The following is a 25,551-nucleotide window of genomic DNA, read 5'->3' as shown; positions in this document are numbered from 1 at the left end:
TCAGATGAATCATGTTTGTCATTACACCAGTTAGGTGGGCGGGTCCAGATGCATTGTCATCCTATTGAACACCTGCTCAAAATACACACTGTGCCATGGATACAGGCCTGTGAGGGCAGTATTATACACTCCTGGAAATGGAAAAAAGAACACATTGACACCGGTGTGTCAGACCCACCATACTTGCTCCGGACACTGCGAGAGGGCTGTACAAGCAATGATCACACGCACGGCACAGCGGACACACCAGGAACCGCGGTGTTGGCCGTCGAATGGCGCTAGCTGCGCAGCATTTGTGCACCGCCGCCGTCAGTGTCAGCCAGTTTGCCGTGGCATACGGAGCTCCATCGCAGTCTTTAACACTGGTAGCATGCCGCGACAGCGTGGACGTGAACCGTATGTGCAGCTGACGGACTTTGAGCGAGGGCGTATAGTGGGCATGCGGGAGGCCGGGTGGACGTACCGCCGAATTGCTCAACACGTGGGGCGTGAGGTCTCCACAGTACATCGATGTTGTCGCCAGTGGTCGGCGGAAGGTGCACGTGCCCGTCGACCTGGGACCGGACCGCAGCGACGCACGGATGCACGCCAAGACCGTAGGATCCTTCGCAGTGCCGTAGGGGACCGCACCGCCACTTCCCAGCAAATTAGGGACACTGTTGCTCCTGGGGTATCGACGAGGACCATTCGCAACCGTCTCCATGAAGCTGGGCTACGGTCCCGCACACCGTTAGGCCGTCTTCCGCTCACACCCCAACATCGTGCAGCCCGCCTCCAGTGGTGTCGCGACAGGCGTGAATGGAGGGACGAATGGAGACGTGTCGTCTTCAGCGATGAGAGTCGCTTCTGCCTTGGTGCCAATGATGGTCGTATGCGTGTTTGGCGCCGTGCAGGTGAGCGCCACAATCAGGACTGCATACGACCGAGGCACACAGGGCCAACACCCGGCATCATGGTGTGGGGAGCGATCTCCTACACTGGCCGTACACCACTGGTGATCGTCGAGGGGACACTGAATAGTGCACGGTACATCCAAACCGTCATCGAACCCATCGTTCTACCATTCCTAGACCGGCAAGGGAACTTGCTGTTCCAACAGGACAATGCACGTCCGCATGTATCCCGTGCCACCCAACGTGCTCTAGAAGGTGTAAGTCAACTACCCTGGCCAGCAAGATCTCCGGATCTGTCCCCCATTGAACATGTTTGGGACTGGATGAAGCGTCGTCTCATGCGGTCTGCACGTCCAGCACGAACGCTGGTCCAACTGAGGCGCCAGGTGGAAATGGCATGGCAAGCCGTTCCACAGGACTACATCCAGCATCTCTACGATCGTCTCCATGGGAGAATAGCAGCCTGCATTGCTGCGAAAGGTGGATATACACTGTACTAGTGCCGACACTGTGCATGCTCTGTTGCCTGTGTCTATGTGCCTGTGGTTCTGTCAGTGTGATCATGTGATGTATCTGACCCCAGGAATGTGTCAATAAAGTTTCCCCTTCCTGGGACAATGAATTCACGGTGTTCTTATTTCAATTTCCAGGAGTGTATTATCAGGCAAGTTCACCTGGGGTTCCATAGACTGTGTGGCAGTAATTGAAGGCACCGTGAGAGCCATGGACAATGTAAACATTACTACAGACCACTTGCATTCCACCATGCTTGAAGTTTTTCCTGATTTCAATAGAATCTTCCACTAGGACAACTGTTCATATCACAAGGCCAGAATTGTGCTATAGTTAGTTTGAGGAGCATGAGAATGAATTTACGTTGATGTCTTGACCATCAAATTTTCCTGATTCATCACAATAAAATATGACTGTGGTATTATCTGGGTGCCAACTCTGGGCCCACAAACCAGCACCCTGTAATCTGCAGGAATTATGTGACCTGGTTCCACATATCGTTATATGTATTTCCAGAAACTTACCAAAGAGTGCAGAAACTTATCAAAGAGTTTTCAAATCTGTACCATCGAGAATCACTGCTGTATTTCGTTTCAAAGATGGACAATGTTTTGTCTCATTAATGTATGCATCTGGAAGTTTACTTTCATATGGACAACCAGTATGATGTGTCTGTTCATTAAGCTTTCTATTGATGTAATGCCACAAGTCATAAAATTTTGTCAGAAGTGGTATTAGCATATGGATTCTTTTGATTTACAGTGAAAGTGAAAGAGAAAGCATTGTAACTTTTTACACTTGTTGCAGACCGATCATGATCCTCGAAACCCGGCCTACATCGCAGCACAAGGGCCTCTTCCCCACACGGCTCCAGACTTCTGGCAGCTTGTATGGGAGCAAGGAGCTGTTGTGCTTGTTATGCTCACCCGACTCACTGAAGGTGGCACTGCTATGTGCCATCGATACTGGCCTGAGGAAGGCTCTGAGCTGTATCACATTTATGAGGTATCATCATTCTCCACTAATATTCATGCATACACATCTGAATCTCAGAAGTAGATAAATGGCATACATGAAGTTTTCACTCCTACTAAAGAGGGCATGTGAGTTCTGAAAAATCCAAGTTTTTACAGTAAATGTCATACCGTGAACACCAATAGAATTTTATACATCAAATGATAGGCTATAAAGAGTCTCAGTATTATTTGCTTTTTTTGTAAACTTCAGTCACAAAGCGTGAAGCCAAAGGCTTGCTGTTCTCACATTTGTTTCCTGTTTTACCATTGCTACTACTTTGAGCTTTGTGGTTCTTCATGTTTTTACAGTATAAGAGTATTCAAGGAGGATTTGGGATTACAGCCGGGTAACATCAACATCTTGTTATGATATTTCAGCATACATCCAAGCAGACATGCAACTGAGTTTCAACACTGCAGAAAGCTGGTGCATGTTATTAAGTTTATACCAGAAATTGCCGCATGCACATAGGTTACCACTGCACGGCCACAATCTTTTGAGTTTAGCCCTCAATGTCAATTATTGCTCCACCTGTAGTGGCAAAATATTGATTTCATTCAGCTGCAACCTCATGGGATACTTGTGATATGCCCACTTTGCTCAAAAAAATGACTTTATTTCATATCAGTTTGCCCTTATAAAGACAATGAAATGAAATAGATTTTTAATGTTGTGTTCATAAAAAAATCTGTGAAAGTTCTTTTATCATTAAAGTACATTTTCAAAGGAAAATAAAATTCTACTATAAAGGAAGAATCTAATTGCTGTAAAGTACCTTTTTGATTTCAACATCTTTCATTACACTTTGGATCTGATATTTCATTTAACGCAACTGATTATAACAACATTTGAAATGTACAACCCAGAAATCAAAACCTCATAACACATTTTCTAACTTATTCCACAATGGAATAGATAATTTGTGTTAACCATACTTCAGTCTCTAAATTACAATAATTTATTTTTTCTACATAATAGTGTGTGGGATAAAATGGTACACCAATGTCTACATCCATGTTCTGCAAGCCACTGCGAAGTGTGTGGCAGGCAGTACACATGTGAGGATTTCCCCACTGTCAGTTTTGTAGACAGAGGGAGGGAAAAATAGCAGCTTAAATAAATCTATGTGTGACACAGTTTGTCTGACCTTGTCTTTGCAGTCCCTCTTGGGGGGGTGGGGGGGGGGGGGGGGCTGGGCTGTAATATGTTCCTAGATCACTCACTTAATACCAGTTCTTGAAACTACATAAGTGAGCTTTCATGGGACAGCTGACACCTCTCTTCTGCCAGTTCAAGTCATAGCATTTCTGTTACGCTTTCCCATGGGTCAAACAAGCATGTGACCATTAATGTGGTCTTTCTTCATATACTTTCATAAGTCCCTCAGAATCCTACTTGGTATATATTCTATGCCCTTGAGCAATGATCTACGATGGGTAGCATAAGTTGTGTGTATGTCATCTGGTTTGTAGACGGTGTGCAGTATCCCAATAGTGAACTGAAATCTGCCACCTGCTTTAACTATGATTGGGCCTATTTCATATCCCCTCAAATTGTTACAACATATTAGTGCAAATTGACTGATTCTGATTGCAAATCATTTATATTGTAGTCAAAGGATACAAATTTTTTGTATTTCGAAAGTGCAGAATTTTACACTCCGAACTTGTGAAACAAGTTGCCAGTCTTTTCACTGCTTTAAAATCTTATGAAGATCAGTTTATTTTTAAATTGTACTTCACTTTAGTTAAGTTCATCATGTGCAAAAAAGTGAGATTATATTGTCTTTCATGTCATTTATTTACAAGATGAGAAGTAAGGATCCCAGCACACATCCAAGGCACATGCTTGAAGTTACTTGTACATTTGTTGATGACTCTCCATCCAAAATAACAGGATGCATCTTCCGAACTGTTAAATACTCTATTCAGTCACAAATTTTATTTAGAACTCCATATAACTGTATGTCTGTTGATAAGCATTTGTATGTTACTCAGTCAAAAGTATTTCATAAGTCAATAAATATTGCATCTGCTAGACTGCCTTTAACTATCGCTTGCTGGACATCATGTGAGAAAAGAGTAAGCTGGGTTTTTGGAATCCATGCTGGTTGGCATGGAGGATGCCATTTCTTCTGAAATGATTCTACAATAGATGGATGTCAAAGATATTGGACAGTAGTTTTGTGGACCATTTCTGGTATTCACTGACACAGTTTTTTGTTTGAGGAATTTACAGTACATTGTAGTCCATAGAATGGCTAAATCAGTCACAATTTCTGTATGGAATCTGACAGATTTCATCAGGCCCTGGGACCTCTATTAGTTTTAGCAATTTCAGCTATTTCTGTGCTTTACTGACACTTATATCAGTGATCTTTGCAGTGGTGTGATATTAAACAGCAGTAGCATTCCTGGATCTTCTCTTGTTAAAGATCACTTGAAAACATAGTTAAGCATTCCTGCTTTCACTTTTCTATCTCCTATTTTGTTTCCAGTGTTGTTCATAAGTGACTACATAGTGTCAGCACAGTGTAGGTGTACAGTTTGTGTGTGTGTGTGTGTGTGTGTGTGTGTGTGTGTGTGTGTGTGTGTGTGTGTGTGTGTGTGTAGCACTAGCTCAAAAAAAGGATTTGTGCAAAGGCAAGTCTCAACTATTCTGTAAGTTATTACCTATACCTCTTAAATTATTTATGTTCTACCAGGGCTTTTCTTAACCATGTTTGGTGATTTCCCCACATGACAACTTCCTGGAAGAATTGTCCTCTTAGTCTTTTAATCCCCATGGCTTATACTTCCTTGTTTGTACTATATGGCTGACAACAATCTGATTGAGTTGTATGTATGCTTTCGTCTTGTCCACAAGGCTGCTGATTTACATCGCAGCCTAAATACATTGCTTAGTTTCCAATACTCTGTTCATCTGACCTATTCCTAATGTTATTGCTGTGATTAGTGGTTTCTAACTGCTTTGATTCTGTCAGAGCTACTGACAAATTACAGTAGTGGTTTGGAGTGAAGAGAGTCCAGGCTGTTGGTTTCTCGTGAAAACAATATCAGGAAGTCAAACACTTTATTGACATTCATGCTACTACACTTACAGCACTGCAGCACAGCAGCTATGCTTTCTGCAGTGCACGGTGTGGAAGACATGTGGTGTCCTGCCGTGGTTAGCTGTTGGCCAGAGGGCCAGTTGTGAAATCAGTTCCCAGGAATGCTGCCACCCAGAGGTCCACTCAGTGGTGTGTGTACCAGCTTTGCACAGCATGGCTGCTCAGAGAAAGTGCCAATGATGTAGAAGTCTGCTAGAATTATCACAGGGGATGACAGCCTGTGGTGGTGGAACTCACCCTGTGAGTAGAGTGCATGGTGCCAGGGTGCCTGGCACCATGAGCAGCTGTACTGTTCTGGCTGTGATCTGCTGCCCCCCATTGTAGGGATCCCACTGCTGCAGGAGTAAGCCTGGAGGCAGCTCACCAATAGGAAGGTGCCAAGTCCAGGTAGGAGGACTTGGTGCCAGAAGATGGTCCAGGGATAGTGACTGCTTGCTGACTCATATTACTCTGATGCCAGGCATAGTCCTCTCATCATAGTAGGCGCACTGGATTGCAAATACCTCTGCTATAATTGAAGGGTAATTGAATTGTTTAGAAGCTCATTTGTTGTGCCAATGTACTGCCTCCACTCACATACTGAATAAAATATCCTTTATTCCTTTGTGTGTGTGTGTGTGTGTGTGTGTGTGTGTGTGTGTGTGTGTGTATGCTTGAGGGAGTGGGTAAAAATGGAAATGCCGTGTGGCTAGGGCCTCCCGCCGGGTAGACCGTTCGCCTGGTGCAAGTCTTTCGAGTTGACACCACTTCAGCGACTTGCGTGTCGATGGGGATGAAATGATGATGAAACACACAACACCCAGTCATCACAAGGCAGAGAAAATCCCTGGCCCCGCCGGGAATCGAACCCGGGCCCCCATACGCGGGAAGCGAGAACGCTACCGCAAGACCACGAGATGCGGAGAGGGAGTGGGTGAAGAGAGAGAGAGAGAGAGAGAGAGAGAGAGAGAGAGAGAGAGAGAGAGAGAGAGAGAGAGAGAGTGAGTGAGTGAGTGAAGATTGCAGAAAACAAATAAAAAAATAAAAGTTTGGTTATGTCTTTTACAGGTTCATCTGGTTAGTGAACATATTTGGTGTGACGATTACCTGGTCCGCAGTTTCTATCTGAAAAACCTGAAGACTGGGGAGACACGCACAGTCACCCAGTTCCATTTCCTCTCTTGGCCAGAGTCTGGTGTACCTGCGGCACGGCCTCTTTTGGAATTCCGCAGGTAAGGCAGTGTCCCAGTCTAGTGAAGGAACTAGGAAGTGAATGTATGTTGTGATTTCAGTATAGATTTCATCTTCAATAGTTCTGGCTGAGGACATCTAGTGCTACTGTGTGCTTCAGTCTGACCACCACAGTAATGTTATCAATAAGAGTAGAAGAATATAGAGCAACAGCAATTGATAATTTGTAAATCCAGCAGTCTTTAATGAAATAGACGTGAGTCCCATACAAATGGTTTATCTACATCTACATGGATACTCTGCAGATCACATTTAGGTACCTGGCAGAGGGTTCATTGAAACACCTTCACAATACTCTATTATTCCAATCTCGTATAGCGTGCAGAAAGAACTAACACCTATCTGACCATGATGGCCAAATGGCAGAATTGAGCATACTCATCAAACAGATTTAACTAAAAAGGAAAAGGAACATTGTAAATAACTGTAAATTCACATTCAAAAAGTGGAAAGTCCAGGATGGAATAACAACAACATATAAAGGATAGATTGCTACTCACCACATAGAGGAGGCATTGAGTCACAGACAGGCAATGAAAAAGACTGCTAAAGTATATAGGCTTCTGAAATAGAACAAACACATGTTCACACACACACACACACACACACGACACACACACACACACACACACACACACATGCACACGCACATGCATGGCTACTTCTCCAGGTGCTGGGCTCTTGTATGTGTGAGTTGGACTTTGTGAGGAGGACTTTGTCCAAAAGCTTATATATTTTAGAAGTCTTTTTCATTGTGCCTAAATACCGATTCAGTTACATTACTCAGAGAGAATTTACAGTATGAAAAATTGACATAAGTTCACCAAGGACACAGTAGATGACAAATTTCATTTTTTCCTTAAAACTATTATACCAACATTACGCATTATCAATCTAGTTTTCCTTTACAAAGATTCAGGGGCATACAGTGGAAGCAGAGAAAGGGTGGTTAACACTATGGATCAAAATCTCTTGCACTAGGAAGAGAGAGCTTTATTTAATGAAATGGACTGACAATAATCAAAACTGAAAATGGACTGCAAGCAGTTTTGCAAAATTCTTCAAAAATGTAGAAACTGTATACTAGCACAAAAAATTCGAAATTCCAAGGACAGAACAAGTACAATTTACAGCAATATTCAGTGGAAATGAATAACCTTGACAAGGCAAATGGTAGAGAGCAAGATGTACAATAAAGAATTCAAATCACTGGTTACTATATTCAATGAATTCTTACTAACAGTAGCTGAAAATATGAGGACAAAATATAGTCCATCGAAAACAGATGGAATAAACTTACGTAGACAGGTAATAAATATTCCTCCGCACCATCCGTTTTTTCAACTCACCTGTTAGAGAGATCACAAAGATAATTGTGTCACTAAAAAGAAGTAACTCTTCTGTCTATGATGCTGTCTCAGCCAGAGCACCAAAATATTGTGCTGCCTTGGCAGCATCACACTTGAGTTATCTTTGTAGCCATTCAGTGAGTCAAGGTATACTTCCTGAAAGACTAAAGAATGTAGTAGTAACAACAGTATACAGAAGCAGAGATAAGTAGCATTTATTGGATGAGGCTCCATGTATGAAGTTCCTGGACAACGTAATATCTACCATTCAAAAACTGCAAAAATAATGAACATCATAATCATTGCAAGTAATGAACTTTGAAAAACTACATCTATTTCTATTGGAACAACTGCCATTGCAACCACTGAGAGGTAAATGTTGGAATGGTAAATGCACAACTAAAAACAATTTTAAAAATGTATTCATCTGTGGGAAATGCAACTCTGCCGAGGTGTCTAGGTATGTTATTGAATCCAAACACCATTTTAAATTACTCTTCATTTATGGCTTCAAATTTTACCAGACAAAGAAAAGCACGAAATATTTTTGGCAAGAACCAACACAGGCTACTGATTCAGTCCAAACTAAAATCAGACTTCAGAGATACTAACTTGCAGGCCCTGCTATCATGGTATAAATAGCATTTAACAATCAAAATATTTCACAGTATTGTTTAGATAAATACATAGCTGAAATTATAATCAATATCTTTGGCAGTTTGAACACAGTGTTTGTTACTAAAAATGTGGTAACAGGTTTTATATAAGCAGAATTTAGATAGCAAAACATTTTTATAGTAAAAGGTGTAAACAATAACGGAAAAAGCTAATTTGCATTGTAATTACACATTTGTTTTTCCTGCTAACATTATCTCTGACTCTTTGCTTCAACATTAACAAACTTATACATTCAAAAGTTTTGTAGAAATATCAGAAATACTTTTAAACTAATTTTGAGTTGTTACAATACCTTTTAGAACTTTCCAAAAACAGTTTCTTTATGTGTAAAGTAAAAATTTTAACATCTGGTGGCATAGTATTTAGTACAGTTACATCTGCATCTTGGTAAAACATCAAATGTTAACAGTAATTACAAATATTGTAATTTCCATGACCTCTGTATCAGATTCTATATTAAATTTAAGGGATCAGATTGTATACTAGTCTGTACCATTGACAGGATCCCTTAAAGCATCCAGATGGATAATAAACTAAAGCAGCTCCAGCACATGGATAAGTTAACCAAAAAGCTCAGTTCTGCCTGTATTGCTCTCAGAAATCGCTCTCACTATGCTCAAACAATGCAAATACTGAGATGAAATAGCAACAGTAAATAAGGCTGAATTGCTACTCACCACACAGTGACAGCATTGAGTGGCAGACATGCATACTGAATAAAAACTGCTAGACATTATTTTTTGTCAATATCTGATGAAGAACTGAGAGCTAAATAATATTTGGCAGCCTTTATTCAATGTGCTTGTCTGCCACTCAGCGCATCAACTATGTGATGAGCAACACAATGACTGCTAGAATATCTTGCACACTTCTACACATTTCTGTCTTTTCGTGCAATCTTCTGTGGCACTGCAGCTAAGGCAAAAAGGGTTTCTGCTGCAGAAGTGTGCAGGAAATAAAGTTGATAACACAATATCTTGCTAGTACATATACTCCCTAATGACATTTTTAGCTAATAAAAAACTAAACTCCTCCTGAACAGGCCATGAAGGCCCTACGGCACCAACCAGCTGCCATGTCATCCTCAGCCCACAGACGCCATTGGATGTGGATATGGAGGGGCATGTGGTTAGCACACCGCTCTCCCGGCCGTATGTCAATTTCCAAGACCGGAGGTGCTACTTCTCAATCAAGTAGCTCCTTAGTTTGCCTCGCAAGGGCTGAGTGCACCCCACTTGCCAACAGTGCTCGGCAGACCAGATGGTCACAACCAAGTGCTAGCCCAGCCTGACAGTGCCTAACTTTGGTGATCTAACAGGAACCAGTATTACCACTGTGGCAAGGCCATTGGCATTGTGTCTGATAATATGAGTGAATTTAGTATGAACTCAGCAATTCACAATCTGATACTAGCAATAGGAATAACTTCCATATAGACTATGCATTCCTAACTACAGTTCAGAATCTAGTTTTATATTCTGGTGCAAAAGTTTGTAACTTATTGCCAGTGGACATGAGGCAGGAAATAGAAAATCTCCAAATATTTAAAAACAAAGTCAAAGAATGCCTCATTGGCAATCCCTTCTACAATTTATCAGAATATTTGGACTCTAGAATGTAAATTCTGGTTAACTTCTGTATTTGTATTAGATAGATCCAGAATTTGCCAGTACATAGTCAGCTGAGGACTGTGTGAAGTTGGATTAATGCTCTGTTTGAAGTAAAAAGTAAAAACAGTGAGTGAGTAATATAGCAGGAGGAGCAGTGGCCTCTTTTTTCTGTCTTTGTTTATTTACTTATTTCTTTATTTTTCAAATTAGCTGTTTTTCTCCTACCATCAATGTATGAAGTAATTACCATAAGTATAAGTTTGAGTAAATAATCACTAACCCAATTCCACTGCTGTGGTCACTAATGCATGCCTGTGCAGTGGCACTTGACTAGGAGATAAACCAATTCAGCACCTGGTGGTGGATCAAATTTTCACTGCCAGTATTTGACTGACACAGGGAGAAAAGGTGGTGGTGTAAAGTTCCTGATCACCAGTCTTTGTGCCAAAGTCCTGGATTAAATTCCAAGCCTCTCTGCACTGTCTCATGAAATGAGGGCCTATTGGTGGTGAACAGTTTGTTGGATGGGGGCATTAAGCTCGCCAGCCCTTTGGCGCTTTTCGAGAGGAGCAGGCTATGTGCTGACAAGGAGTTCCATGCTCTCCCTTCCTTCCATCTATAACAACACAAACCCAACACTACACTGTGCAAGCAGTCATCAAAGTCACCCACATGACATAGATATATACTTGACACTTCATCACACATCGAAGGAAGGCAATGGCAAACCACCTCCACTAGTACCCTGCCATGAGTGGCGATGCAGGATTCCTGCATTTACTCCCCCTGTTCTCATTCCCTGAGCAGGGGCTCATTTATTTATAGATAAACTCTAGTGATAATTTGTTGTTAGTCTACTTTACAGAAGTAGCCAGCAGTGACTGCTTCTGCCTATTAATGTTTAACTTGACTCATTCTATATGACTGAAGGCTCTCCTTCATAAAGGGATGTGTAGAACTTTGTGTGAATGAGTGAATGTATGAATGAGTTGTCTTGTTTATATCTGGTGTGCTTGCCTTGCTTTGATGCTGAGCATCTTGTTAAGTCCAAGCATCTTAAGACTTTATTGTGGTCAAATTTTCATAAACCTGTTAAATGAAACAACCACTTTTCACAGATGTTGACAAGGAGATCTCTGCAATAAAGAATACAATTCCTCTTTCCAGTGACTAAATGGCAACAATTGTAGCAAACTATCAGTACAGACAAGTCAATCTGCATTGTTCAGTAGTATAATAATGCAGAAAACAACAGTATGCTGGACAGTGAAGTCACCCCAAGGATATGTGGTTCTTCTACTTACACAATCACTTTCTGCAATGCAAAACACTATCAGAGAGTTGCTATTCTTGAACTGTGTCTTTAAAGGTGTAACTCGTTAGGAGTTTTCAATATGACATGTGCAAATTTTTGAGGAATATGACACAGTCACATCAATGAACCACAGCAATCCAGTGAAGGTGAAGGGATCCCTTATTCCAGTCTTAGGTAATAAAAATAACATATAATTACTGGTTTTATCAACAATTATCATCTGCAGATCTGTGTTCAAGTATGCTAGTGTGAAAATACATTTAAAACCCTATTACAACAGAAAATTGAGCAACAACTTCTAAAAGCAGAGAACAGTAGTGTTGTACATCATAATATTGGCATATAATAAATATTTTGACATACAACAGCACTGTTGCTGTTTTTATAAGTACTTGCTTGATGCTGGTATTTTAGCAGAATGTTGTCATGTGCTTCCACTTGAAAATACTTGAACATAGATGTGGAGATGATCATACTGGTAAAAGCTGGTGATCATATATGATTTCTGAAATCTGAGACTGTAATATGCAATCCCTGGAAATATGAGGTGCATCCGAGAAAATTGCACATGCACAACAAATGCCAGCCAGACAGGTCCCACCTGATGCCAGTACCATGGCAGCAATGCCCTGGAATGGCATCTCTTACTTGTTCTCCCACCACCTGCGAGTTTTGATCAGTGATAAGGTTCCTTAATGCATAAAACATAGCACCCATTGAAAAGTCATCATCATGTTTATAGACAGAACATCATGAGCAAACAGATGGTGTGTCACTGGTCTAGGGATTTTTCCTAAAGTTGTCGAAGTGTCCGTGGTGAAGAGCGCAATGAGCGACCGTCCCTCATCCATGATCATCTGGTTGAGCTGGTGTGGCAGTGCTTCCTGGAGGACCATCTCTTCTCAATAATAGTGGTCAGCAGCCATTTTCCACAGATATCATGATCCTTGTTGCATGAAATTGTCACTAAGCATCTGCTGTTCAAGAAATTGTGTGCCAGGTGGGTGCCAAAAAACCTCACATCTGAGCACAAAAAAATGCTTTAGAGCAGCACTGACATTTCTGCAGTGGTATCATGATGACGGTGATGATTTCCTCGAATGGTTGTCACAGGCAATGAGACATGGATTTCTCTCTTTATCCCAGAAACCAGGCAGCAGTCAGTACATTGGTGTTGTTTTGGATCTCCAGTTTAGACGAAATTCAAACAGACTGTGTCAGTCCAGAAAGTGATGTGCATGTTATTCTGGGACAGGCAGGACATCTGCTCATTGACTTTCTGCCCAGAGGTGAAACAGTGAATGCTGGCCGTTACTGTGGAACAATGCAGAAACTGGGACATGCCATTCAGAACAAGAGGCATGGGATGCTTACTGCAGGTGTTATGCTGTTCCGTGGAAATGCTCATTGCCATATGGCTCTATGCACAGCAGCTGTTTTGCAGAAGTTTGACTGGGAGCTGTTTGATCATTCAGAATACATTCCTGATCTTGCTCCCAGTGATTTCCATCTTTTTTTGCACCTCAAGAAATTCCTGTCCTCCGGCCAGTGTTCTGACGATGATGAAGAGCTTGAGGTGACTGTCACATGGTGGTTCCATACACATGCAGCAGACTTCTGTGACACAGGAATACAAAAGTTGGTCCCACAATATGACATGTGTCTCAGTTCTTTTGGTGACTATGTAGAAAAATTGTTCAAACATTGCTGTATCTGTCGCCAATCAAGTTTTTCGTGTAACCATGTTGTCTTTGTTATAAAAAAAATGGGAAAACTTACTTTCTGGATGTACCTCATATATAATTGTGCAGTCCTAACAAGATGTGGCTGAAGACGAGTGCATCTGCATTGTCTGTCACAGAAGAGGTCATGAAAATTAGCACAAAGACAGGAAAGAAAGGAAAGCTACTTGTCTCAGTTTTCTGAACTTCTCTTTATTCCTAGTACTTTTAGAGTCATTTCATTTTCTGTAGTATGTCATTTTAACACTTTCCTTTTTTACATTGCCTCTCACCCCCCACAGATGAACCACTGCTTAAAAATTTCTATTCTCATCCCCCCCCCCCCTCCCCCTCCGCAGCATTGTACTGAAACTGACGCTCCTTATTCTAGTTGCATAAAATGATAAATAGCAGTCTTTCTTTTTCTTTGATGTTTCCAGCTTTCACATTATCACTTAATATCTGATATTCTTTGGTATAGACTGTATGATGTAGAGAAGCAGACAAACAAATGGAGATAGAAGCACACAATATTTTAAACAATTTATTGTGGCCAGATACAATATAAAAGGAAAGAAAGAAATGTGTTCATCTTGAAGCATATGTCCCAGTACCATCAAACTAGCACAATATACGCAAATCGTCACAAACTCTGAATTGTGTGGCCAGTTATGTGTCACACAATATGCTTTCGATCAAAATGACATATAGTAATAAAAACACGTATGTAACTGTTGAGAAGTAAGTTGTACCTCAGAGGAAGACCGGGTCATAGCTGTTGCTAACCATACAAATTGTACTCCAGATTCCTCACCTAAGAAAAAGTCACTTTCCTGAAACAGCCTAAACATGTTTGGTGGACAACAGTTCAGAGTGACTTGCAGATCCTGTCAGCTTGTTTGTCAACATCATGAGACATCATTTGTATTATCTTCCTGGGACATGGAGATGTAAAGTGTTCTTTAGAGCGGAAGAGTATATAGTTGCAGAATTCCTTGTTTGTAATGAATACCATCAGTTTTTCCGTATAACAAATAGAGGAGATAAAGATCATACATAATGGCAACTTTTACTATAGCACTAACCATTCTGATGTGTTCTGCCCTTGTTTAGTTTGTGTAGCAGAAAGGAAAAGTACATAGGCAGTACAATTTTCTCATTTATCCTGAAAACATGAAAACACATCACTCTACAGTTTAATGCAAAGTCGATTAGCATTTAATGCCTTGTCAGTGATGAGTTCATTAGAGACTGGGCTCAGACTGCGATTGGTGGAGGATGGGGAAGAAAATCAACCACTTCCCTTTCAAAGAACAGTTACAGTATTTGCATTAACCCTTTGAGCCACATATTATTTTGTTTAAAATTGAGTTGAAAATTATATTTTTATAAACTACTGTAGCGATGCCAGCTTCGGAAGACCTGAACATAAAAACTGCCACCAGCCTGAGATGCTGGAGCTGGTGGCTGTTTGTGCATGAGGTGTGCTTGCTTGTGTGTGTGTGTGTGTGTGTGTGTGTGTGTGTGTGTGTGAGAGAGAGAGAGAGAGAGAGAGGAGAGAGAGAGAGAGAGAGAGAGAGAGAGAGAGAGAGAGAGAGTGAGTTTTATAATTGTGCCTGTCTGCAACTTGACATGTGTTCTTTATGGTAAATAGCAATCTGTCTTTTCCTACATTGTTGGTAAAACTACCACCTTTATATTTATCACAAATGAACATTTTTAATTATACCAGCCATGTGTTAAACAGGAGTATTATTCCAATATGAACAGAACTGAGAATACAATGACAAAAGCAGAATCCATAACACATAATTTTGTAATGATCCTTCATTTCAAGCATATAAAAATTCCTTTGTGTTCTTCATGTTTAGTTCTAACAAGTGAAAGCACTACTCATGCTACAGCTGTAAGCACTATTACCCCTTCATCATGCATAATCCAAATTTGCACATGGAACACATACATCTTGTTCATTTGGGATTTTGCTTGCTGCTGCAGTAGGCACAATGCTTAGAAGTGCTCTTTACAGGAATGTGTTCTGCTTTATCAGTATACACTGCCTTTGAGACATAGGGCTTGAAATGGTTTCTTGGACTACCTGTCTCCCTTCTCCCCAAAGGGGATGAAAGATACCTATCCAATAAGTCATGTAGCTACCGCACACCTGAAAAATGGCAATGACAACTTGGACAACTTATTGAAAATGTAACTTTAACTGTTCACAATACTGACATCAGTGAGGTGCCAGAATATTCTGTGCCACTATTTTCTATTTTTTAGTCAATGGCATATGTTGCTTTCAATATGTCTGCTTTATCGACAGTTCCCCTGTTTTTATTTATTGACTTAATGGAGTAAACATCACAATAATTTAAAAAAAAGGTATTTCACCATAAAATCACCAAATTATGAAGTTATTCAGTAATTTATTATGTTTTAAGAGATCCACAATATATGTAACCCAAAATTGGAAATGATCTGCAACATGGTGGCTTTGATTGAAACTACCATTATAACATAAGCGTTCCTTAGTAAAATATTATATATACTTAATATTATCTAATATATAGAAACTGTCACTGATTGTGATTATATAAAATAAAATAGTCTTAAAATCTTAAACATGACTGCAAACAGCAACTGTGTTCTTGAGAGGGGGGGGGGGGAAACAGCCAACCAGTCGAAAATAAAGGTTTACTATCCCTTGACTATGGTTTTGACATTTGTAAAAGTATCTTCTTCAGAAGTATTGGCCTTATAACATTACAGAATGCAATAGGCATTGACTGCCATTTGACCATTTGTTTCAAGTAGTGCTGCAACTGCCTGAAGCACAAATTTCCTGTTTTGCTGCAAGATGACTGCACAGATCAGTGAGGTCATGGTGGATCCAGTGAGAAATCAGCACTGCAGTAGGTACAAAGTGAAACTATGAAACCAATTAGGCTGAAAGGTTTAAATGATTTAGGGAAAGCTTTGGAATCTTTTACTATATGACCAGATCAAGATGGAAACCACAGTCCTTCTGCATGTGACTTCAGTGTCCTAACCACTGCACTGCTCAGTCAGTTACATCCTGCTGTTATTTGTCTGTCTGAGAAATGCTTTGAAAATTGCTGCTGGTATTAATAAATAATGAGGGCAATGAACAGAAAGTGAAATGCTAAGACAGTGCTGATAAAATTATTTCATAAATATAATTGTTTGTATTTCAGTCATCCTAATGACTCCTTTACTTTTAAAAATTAACTTTCTTTTAATTTTCAAGATATTAATGGCTTCTTAATTTTTTGCTTTTTGTTTTTAGGAAAGTTAATAAATCATACCGTGGACGCTCATGCCCCATCGTTGTCCACTGCAGGTAAGTGAATATCAGTTAACATCAGCTCAGTGTAACATCTGCCTGCAGAAAACATTTATTTTAAATCAATCGAGAAAACAGTATATGTTGTGATTGGTGATGCCATCTGTGATTTGAACACCTCAGAATATTACATAAATAGTCATAAAGTACTGCACCTAGGTGTGACTGAGTTGGAAACATACAGAAATCCATGTATCAAGCCTTGCTGCCTTTAATAAACTCATTTTATCATTCACTGATCATAGTGTGTGTATAATTCATAGTAGTCACTCAAAAAAGAGGGTTTGTATTGCCTGTTAGATTTTACTCTCGATCTGGTATCCTGGTCCGACAATTTAACAGCCTGCCAGAAGGCGTGGACATAGACGACATCTGCTAGGCAGCACCTCTATAATCTGCGAGCGCTGCTGTCACCACCACAGCCCTATGCGCAGGCCAAGCCCACTGTGCCGATCTAACAGTGCAGCGATCATGTTGGGCCTATAAAGCCAGCAGCACAGGTGCTCAGACCACAGTCATGTTCCGACAGCGCTCATGATAGTTTATTTTTTCATCATTGTTCTGGTCACTTATAATCACTATGTCTTGGTATCCAATTTGGTTTTGCTCTCTGGTCTAGATAGCTCACCATGTGGTCTGTGTTGTCAGTCGTCCCTGGTCTGTGTTGTCAGTCGTCCCTGTTGTGTTTGTCTGTATTGCACTGGTGATTCCCCATTGGTGCCATCGGCCCATAGGCCAGTGCACTCCAGTCTTCCTTGATTCTGGTTACTAGACTTGTTCCGTCTGTTCATAAGATATGAATGAAGAATTAAGAAATAATATGTAGTTGTGTAGTTTACAGTCTGCAACATCCCTCTGATTTTCATGAAAACAGCCTAATGGATGCCAGAGAAAATATTTTATAGTTGAATATCTAACATTCACGTTTGTTTATTTTGAAAAATCATAAAATAGATACATTATTTCCTACTTCATAACTCTGAGAAAAAATGTTTACTCCAACATTTAAAACAACTACAACTGAACTGCACACTACTAACTTAAAATGGAAATCTACTTTTTTAAAGTGAAGCAGCCCAAATTTTATTTATTTATTTATTTATATAGCATCCTTGTATCTCATATTTATAAAATGATGAAGGATTTGTCATAGATGATCTTACATAGATAATAGAATATGAAAGATGTACAACTGTATATTGGCTAATAAAATAAACTTATGTATAACATGAGACAAACTTACATCCGATGAATGCCCACTTATTTGCCTAGTATGTATAAGCTATTACTTTGATTCTGTTAAAGACCTTATGGTACCATAACTTTGATCTCATAATTCTATGCATAATACACTAGCTTGTGACGCTACTATGACACTTAGTATTGTTACATACAATTTAAGTTTCCAAATCACTATATGCAATTCTCTGAATTATTAGTTTATGACTAACAGTTAAGAATGGCACATAGCTAGAGAATCACACTAACTTTCATGCCTTGTCTCTGCATATCCATTCATAATACTTCAACGCTTAAGACTTAGAAATTCGCCACGACATTTGGTAACATTCAATACTACGGTTTAATTAATTTTCCTTATGGTAAATATAGTTATAGTTCCAATATAACTGACAATATGGTAGCCAAACCTATTAACAATGCTGGCACACATGGCCTTTTCTTTCTACCCATAGGCTTTGAGCTTTATGCCCATCTTAATTTAAGCTGGCTATTTGATGAGACCTTGACACCAATTAAAGCTAAGTTTAAAGTATTCTCCCATAGGCAGATAATTTTGACCTTGTTGCTTTAAAGAACTTTTTTAATGAAAAATAATGTGTTGCCCACATAGTCACGCTGTATACAATGTAACCTTTGAGATATCATTTCTATCAAAGGTTAGGTAGCAGACTGTAGTTTGTAAATGCTTGACCTATGTTGGTCAGTTGTACGTAAGTGTGATGACGGGGGCATAGTACACCCAGTCACACCCTACTTTTGTAAATGCTTGACCTATGTTGGTCAAAAGTACATAAGTGTGATGACGGAGGTATGGTGTGCCCAGTCACACCCTACTATTGTAAATGCTTGACCTATGTCGGTCAATAGTACTTAAGTGTGATGACAGGGGTGTTGTACACCCAGTCACACCCTAATGTAAATATTACATTCTGAATTATGCTATTAACCTATGTGAGACATTTTTACTTTGTTCACTATTAGACCATATCCCTAATGTTCATATTATTAGATTTTTATTCCATGTCACCCTTGTGACTGCATTTAGTGAACGGTCATACACATTATATTTGTAGTTAGTGTATGTTTGGCTAAGTTACTAGAGGCTTCCTAAATACAATGTTGACCATCTGTGCATAAAGTCATAAATGATGACCTAAGCCTTACACACCCAGTCAGTCATAGATGCGTAGTAATATAGTGCCATAACATAATGTTAGTCAAATTTCACATTAACAAATCAACGTATTACTCCATGTATAATGGAAATTATTTTATTTCCACCTTCTCCTAACCCTGAGAAGTTCTCACACTGCGGACATATAACCTTGTTTGCCCTCTGCATGAGACTGTGCAGGACCATATAACTTAGCAGTGATCATTTGAGGTTTTTAATCTAACAAGCTGAACTTAACGGCTAAGTAGATTTTCTTGTCCGTTAATAAGAGCTCGGTTTATAGTTAATGATCATCAGGATTCTCTCTACTTAGTGCCTTGTTCTCTCACAAATTTATGGTTTAACATTATCGGTAATTTCCTAGTACAAAACATAAAGACATCCAGTCGTAGGCACTTTTGACTTTCCGTGCATACATGCGCGTGATCCACCATCTTGCTCAGTACATATCCGTGGAGCCACAGTTAGTCCCAATGCAGCATCTGCGGCTAACCGACTGCTTTCCATGAAGTGGGGCCTGGGCTGTTCCTCAGCTAAGTAATGTAGTTTGACATGGTACCATGGTACTTTAGCTTTTTATGTATTAGTTTATTTTATACTTCTGAAGAAGGCTAGATTCCTCTAGCTGAACCCTGGGCAAAGACCAGTAACTTTTTGCAACTGAGGCAGATCTTTGACATATTAATTCTTAAATTTGGTTTTTTGACCCTAGAATGAAATCTCATGATTTTTAATAAGGTGTTGTACATCTAATTTTAATTTTAAAATATTACAGTGATGGAGTAGGCCGCACTGGTACATACTGCCTCATTGACATGGTGCTGAATCGCATGGCTAAGGGAGCCAAAGAGATTGACATAGCAGCCACTCTGGAGCATATCCGAGACCAGAGACCTGGCATGGTGAGGACACGGCAGCAGTTTGAATTTGTTCTGACAGCCGTTGCAGAAGAGGTCCATGCAATCCTCAAGGCTCTGCCCCAGCAGCAGCAACAACAGCAGCAGCAGCAACAGCAACAGCAACAACAACAGCAGCAACAACAGCAGCAGTAAAAATTATAAATAATTACAGGAAGCCACTAATAGCGCTGTGCACACACTGACAGAAATAACATCACATTAAAAATATTATTTGTTGGTGAGAGAAATGTCAGGCACATTGGACCATGATAAATATTCAAATTATTGTAATAAGAAATTGCTTTAGAGAGTGAAATAGAAAACTGATATAATCAATTGATATTTTTACAAACGTTATTTAATGTGATTATTGTATAAGATGGAGAGCATGTAGAGAAAACTGTATCATAATAAAGAACACACAGTCCTGTTTGTGGCTTCCTGCATGGCACGTAGCTGCATGATAATAGTATAACAACATTTTTATCCCTATGGCTTCTGGAGAAACATACATTTTGTAGATAATCTCATGCCATTTTTAATTAAAGTCTAAATTATAAATAGAAATGAAATATGAGAAAAAGATTTTAACGTTAATACTGGTAGCTATGTAGTATATAACATTATTTTATGTTTATTGTTTATACCTGAGCTGACCTTCTAGTTCAGGCATCAATAATTTCTAGATGAACAAACACCAGGTATCATTTCGCATCACAGAGGAATTTAAATGCCACTTTGTTAACTTAATATGACTTGAAGAGTAAACTGTTGGCGAATGTTTAGTTCTTCAGGAGTGAACTAGGAGATTAACAAATGTAGCACAGAATGCTGCTGTATGTAGGATGGTCTTCTGCATGCATGGTAGGCCTATTTTTTCAGCAACAAAACTTTTGTTTGTAATTTAAAATAGGACTAATTTGACAAATTAGCTATAGTAAGACTGTGTTTACTCATAAGTAGATATCTATAGAAAAAAAAGCTACTGTTGGTACCTTGTAGAACTTCATAGACATCTTGAGACTCATTGCTAAGGATACTATTAAACAATGCATCAATGTTTACGGCAATGCCAGAACAGAAACTTTACAGTGTTTGCCTTTATTATTACTAATGTTACCTCAAGAGAAGTATAATAACAGTGCTTATGTCATTCTGTAGAAAAAAGCGGTTTTCTTATTGTATTTATATATGCACTGTTGGGTGTATGCTGCTTATCTATGCATGCAGGAGCTATCTTATAGTGATATGCATTTTGACCATTAATGTTTTCCTTACTGTTATGATTTTGACATTCTGGACATCTCTGTTAAACTAAATCCCTTAGTTGAAAATACATTTCTTATTTTGGATTCTTCTAAATTGCACACATCAGTTCTAAAGTTAGTGTTTTCATGACCACATATAAAAACGAGATTCCTTTCCTTCAGCAAAAGCAGCTTTAATTTTTTTTAAAGTACTTTTCTACAAGGGAAAATATGTGATGAAGAAACACTTAAACTTCCTATTTATTTTAGTTCCTCGTTAAATGTAAATGTGCAATACATGTAAGATGACTAACACAATGGCATACAAAAAGCAGGAAAACAACCACAAAGCAATGATTAATCAGTTACATGCCACCATTACCTATGCTTAAATGCATTTTTAAAGTACTGCTACAATTAGTTTGCTACCAGATGCGATAAACTTATGTTTATTTGGCAGCATCAAGAAAATTAAGGAAACAGAAAATTAAACTACATGATATATACAAGACTTGTGTGTTGATAGCAGATATGCTCAACATAAGAAACAATCCGGAAATTAATCTACCAAAGATAATTGTGTTGCAGCCTAAAATGCTGGAGGACTTCTCTGCCCACTTTTTGGCAATGTGGACAAAATCAAAGCAGAGAATTACTTGAAAAAGTATTAATTTTTTAAAGTTTCTCCTCAAGAATGCCACAAAGAAAGGGCACACTCTGCTCTAGTGTGTCCCATATGTTATAGGAGAAACTGAAAAATTATAAAACATTAGCTTGTAAGCTAAACTTAAGGAATTTTTAATGGCCTAGCACTTAATTGATGTTGCACGTCACAAAGTTCCACAGGATCAATCTCGGCATACAATTTTAAATATACTATATACACTGCTGTTAAAAGATTCCTAAAGCACTTTATTTTATTCAACCTTGCACAAAACTCTTTAGCAGTACAAATATATGTAGATATAATGAAGAAGTATAAAACCAAAGCACAAAATGCACAAAACATGGCTCAACACTTCGCTATTCAAAAGATATTTTTGTGTCTGTTGTGTAATTCATTCATCAAATGTGAATTACAGAATATGTTAACCTCCTCCTTTTCTATAACAGTTACTCTACAGAATATACATGGTAGCATAATAATTAGCACTGCACAAAAACTGAAAAATGCAGAAACACAAATATAAATGCTTGCACTTTGTTGAATGTTTATGATAGCTGATTGTTTAATATATGCTTTAAGTGTGATACTGTGTAAAAAAAGTATTATTGGCAGTACTTTCAGTGAGTATGTGATGGATAATTTACATGGGAGTACATAAATTCTATATATACACATATATACATATATTTAAATAAATATATATTTAAATGTGCAATGATGAATCATATAGTATATGTTTATGATACTAGATTATTTAAAATGTTATTTATTCCAAAATAATAATATATTTATTGTTGCCTGCTATTTAAAATAACAGCAAAGAACTGTTGAGCTTTGTGGTATACTGGTCTTTATTTATTTTGTCAGTGGCAATATACATTCAGTGCGAAATGTGGGGGGGTTGGGGTGATAGGAAAAGTATCATATATGAGGGGGGAGAGGCTGAATGTTGCCAAATAAAATGTGTTGTGGAAGGACCCTTATGGTACCAGCCTCCCATAGGCTTCTTGCACAGCACAACCAGGCACATCCCCCCTTCATACATATATAATATATATCTCTAAGGCACAGTGCAATGCGTTCCCTAATAATAAGATACAACTGCCTACTGTAATTCTGAAGTACCGGGGAAAAGTACCTGTAGTAACTTCCCTCGCTCTTGCCTACTACAGGTATAACATCTGTGTTGGACTGCGCCCAAAACAACACACATGCTCCAGTACTTTTAGAAAAAAACAGAAGGCAAGTGTGTCATAAAATAATTGCTGCCATCATGCCTTTGTCTGCTTATCAATGTCATTTAGTAATTAAATAAGAAGAACCTTCTCTCCATCTATTTGGTACATTCACACAATTTTCCTCTTCTGTAAGAAACATATGTCAAGTGATTATTTATGTAACCATTTGCTGTATAATCCTATTACAGGGTAATCATACCTATAAATATGTGTATGAGAGAAATCTCAGGAGTGACAAGCAATTTGTTTAGTGGTTGTTTTCTTTCTGTACAGCAGCTATGTGTGTCCTATAAGGCAAAGTACCTGTCTGTCAGATTTAATAAATGTATCCCAAGACTGTAACTATTTTTATTTATTATACCAGCTGTGCACCTATAACAGTGATTCCCAACCTTTCCCCCTCACCCCCAGCATGGAATGTGCGTATCTCAACTGTCTGCGTGTAGTGTTACACAAGTGAGAAGTAAATGAAAGTTTTTTTAAATATCTGCATCTCATGTAACTGACAAGGGAATGGTCCAGTCCAATACGCTGAAACATGCCCTGAAATTGTTTTTATACAGGAATAATACACCAAAAGAAAGACCCTGTCAAAATTTTAGGTGCTGAAACACACTGCAAGTATTTTTAAAAGAAAATGTTGAAAATTATAAAAAATTGTGGCTTGCCAGGTGGTTAAAGAATTGTACACCACTACAGGAGCTATAGTGGACTACATATGTGTAACATGACAGGCACATATCCTTCGTGACAGCACATTGGTAAACAGATAACACAACTCAGCACGATCTTAATTTGTAAAGCAAATTTCAGTTTTTGGTGATAGCTTCTCTGAAACGATTGTCCACAGTTACTGTCTGCTCAAATTTGCAACTCATTTAATATCCATGATAATTATCAGTTGCTTTTGTTGTAGCACAAGTGTTAATGATGGAGATAAAACTGAATTAATATTCATTGTGTTTTACACATAGTGTTAAAGAGAGTGCAAACCTGGTTTTGCTCTTTTAAAATCTCTGAAAATGGGAGAAAGACTTACATGAAGTGATTAATACGCACTGAAATGAAACTCATAAAAATGTGAAAGAAAAGCTACCCAAAAGATTTGCTGTACAACGTGGTCACAAAGTCCCTTTACCTCCTCACTCCCCCCCACCCCATTAATAACCATCATAGACCCCCAAACTTGAATAAATAACATGATCAACAGTTCTTTAGAGGAGTTTTCTTGAGATATGAACCAAGTAGAGTTGCTCATGAGAGGCAGTGTGCTGTTTCCAATGGAGCTCTGTTGACACTGGGTCGTCCAAATTGTGACAAAGAAGAACATTGGTTATTTTAAGTCATCCTCAACCTTGTTGAGTAGATTTAATAAATCATACTGTATAGGAAGGTGTAAAACAACAAAGTTTACTTCAAGTAAAATTGTAGAGGAAATGCCATTAATTCATAGCTGATGTGAAGATGAAGCTTGCTGTTGTCCCCACATGTGCAGTGTCCAATGCAGTTTATCATTTTGAGGCAAAAAACCATAAGGTCTGTTGTGCAATAAAGTTTTGCTATGACACATTCATATACAACAATGACAGTGATAATTATGAGTGGATTACTTTTTCTCCAGCTTTATATCTATCTTCAGGAACCTCAGACATATTAGGACCAAAAATAAAGAAAGGACTTTTTAGTCGCAAAAATCTTATAATTGACCTATCAAAATCTGGAAAAATAGGAAAGAATAATTTCTAAAATTTAATTTGAAATAATTTGTAACCAGTTGCAGAAATTAATTCATTGCTTTTATTGGAGTCTTGACCTGGACATAATGATACTTCTGTTTTTCAGAAGGACAACAAGAAGATTGTTGGTAAAATTCAGTTTCCACACAGAACAAACAATGTAAACCTCAATAAAGATTTTTTTGCTGTGGAAAGTATTTTAAGAAAATGATTGGACAAAATAATTTCCAATAGCTCCATGCCATTTCAGATTCATCAGGAGGACATTGTCCTCAAATTTCAGTCATTTGTGGATTATCAGTTTGCATTGGCACATTTTATAAATTACTTTATGTATGCTCAGTATGCAGCACAATAAGCAGAACAACAGCCGGGATCATTTCTTACTCCAATGCAATTCTGTCTAAATAAAACTGTGATGTGCCTGAAAGCAATAATTTTTCTTTCATTGGGTGTGCCTGGTGAAAGGAAAATGTTTTTCATCATTCAAATGACACTTTACTTTGTTGTGATGGCTAGGGAGAATAAACAAGGAACTGTTTCATT

General features: G+C 38.7%; 1 protein-coding gene across 3 annotated transcripts in view; it reads left to right on the top strand.

Annotated features, from left to right (window-relative positions):
* The window catches only part of LOC126473156 (receptor-type tyrosine-protein phosphatase N2), a 467,189-nt gene extending 443,578 nt beyond the window's left edge, over positions 1–23,611 (top strand). For all 3 annotated transcript variants that reach the window (XM_050100018.1, XM_050100017.1, XM_050100019.1), the window contains 4 exons: positions 2,214–2,411; positions 6,583–6,746; positions 16,746–16,799; positions 19,994–23,611. In XM_050100018.1, coding sequence (XP_049955975.1) covers positions 2,214–2,411; positions 6,583–6,746; positions 16,746–16,799; positions 19,994–20,270 — 693 coding nt within the window. In that variant the 3' untranslated portion in view covers positions 20,271–23,611. The remainder of the gene's footprint in view (positions 1–2,213; positions 2,412–6,582; positions 6,747–16,745; positions 16,800–19,993) is intronic.
* The last annotated feature ends 1,940 nt before the right edge of the window (positions 23,612–25,551 follow it).

Source organism: Schistocerca serialis, chromosome 4 (genome assembly GCF_023864345.2).
Source record: "Schistocerca serialis cubense isolate TAMUIC-IGC-003099 chromosome 4, iqSchSeri2.2, whole genome shotgun sequence".
NCBI lineage: Eukaryota > Metazoa > Arthropoda > Insecta > Orthoptera > Acrididae > Schistocerca > Schistocerca serialis.
Note: the sequence above shows the minus strand (reverse complement) of the source record. Positions and strands in the feature narration are given on the sequence as shown.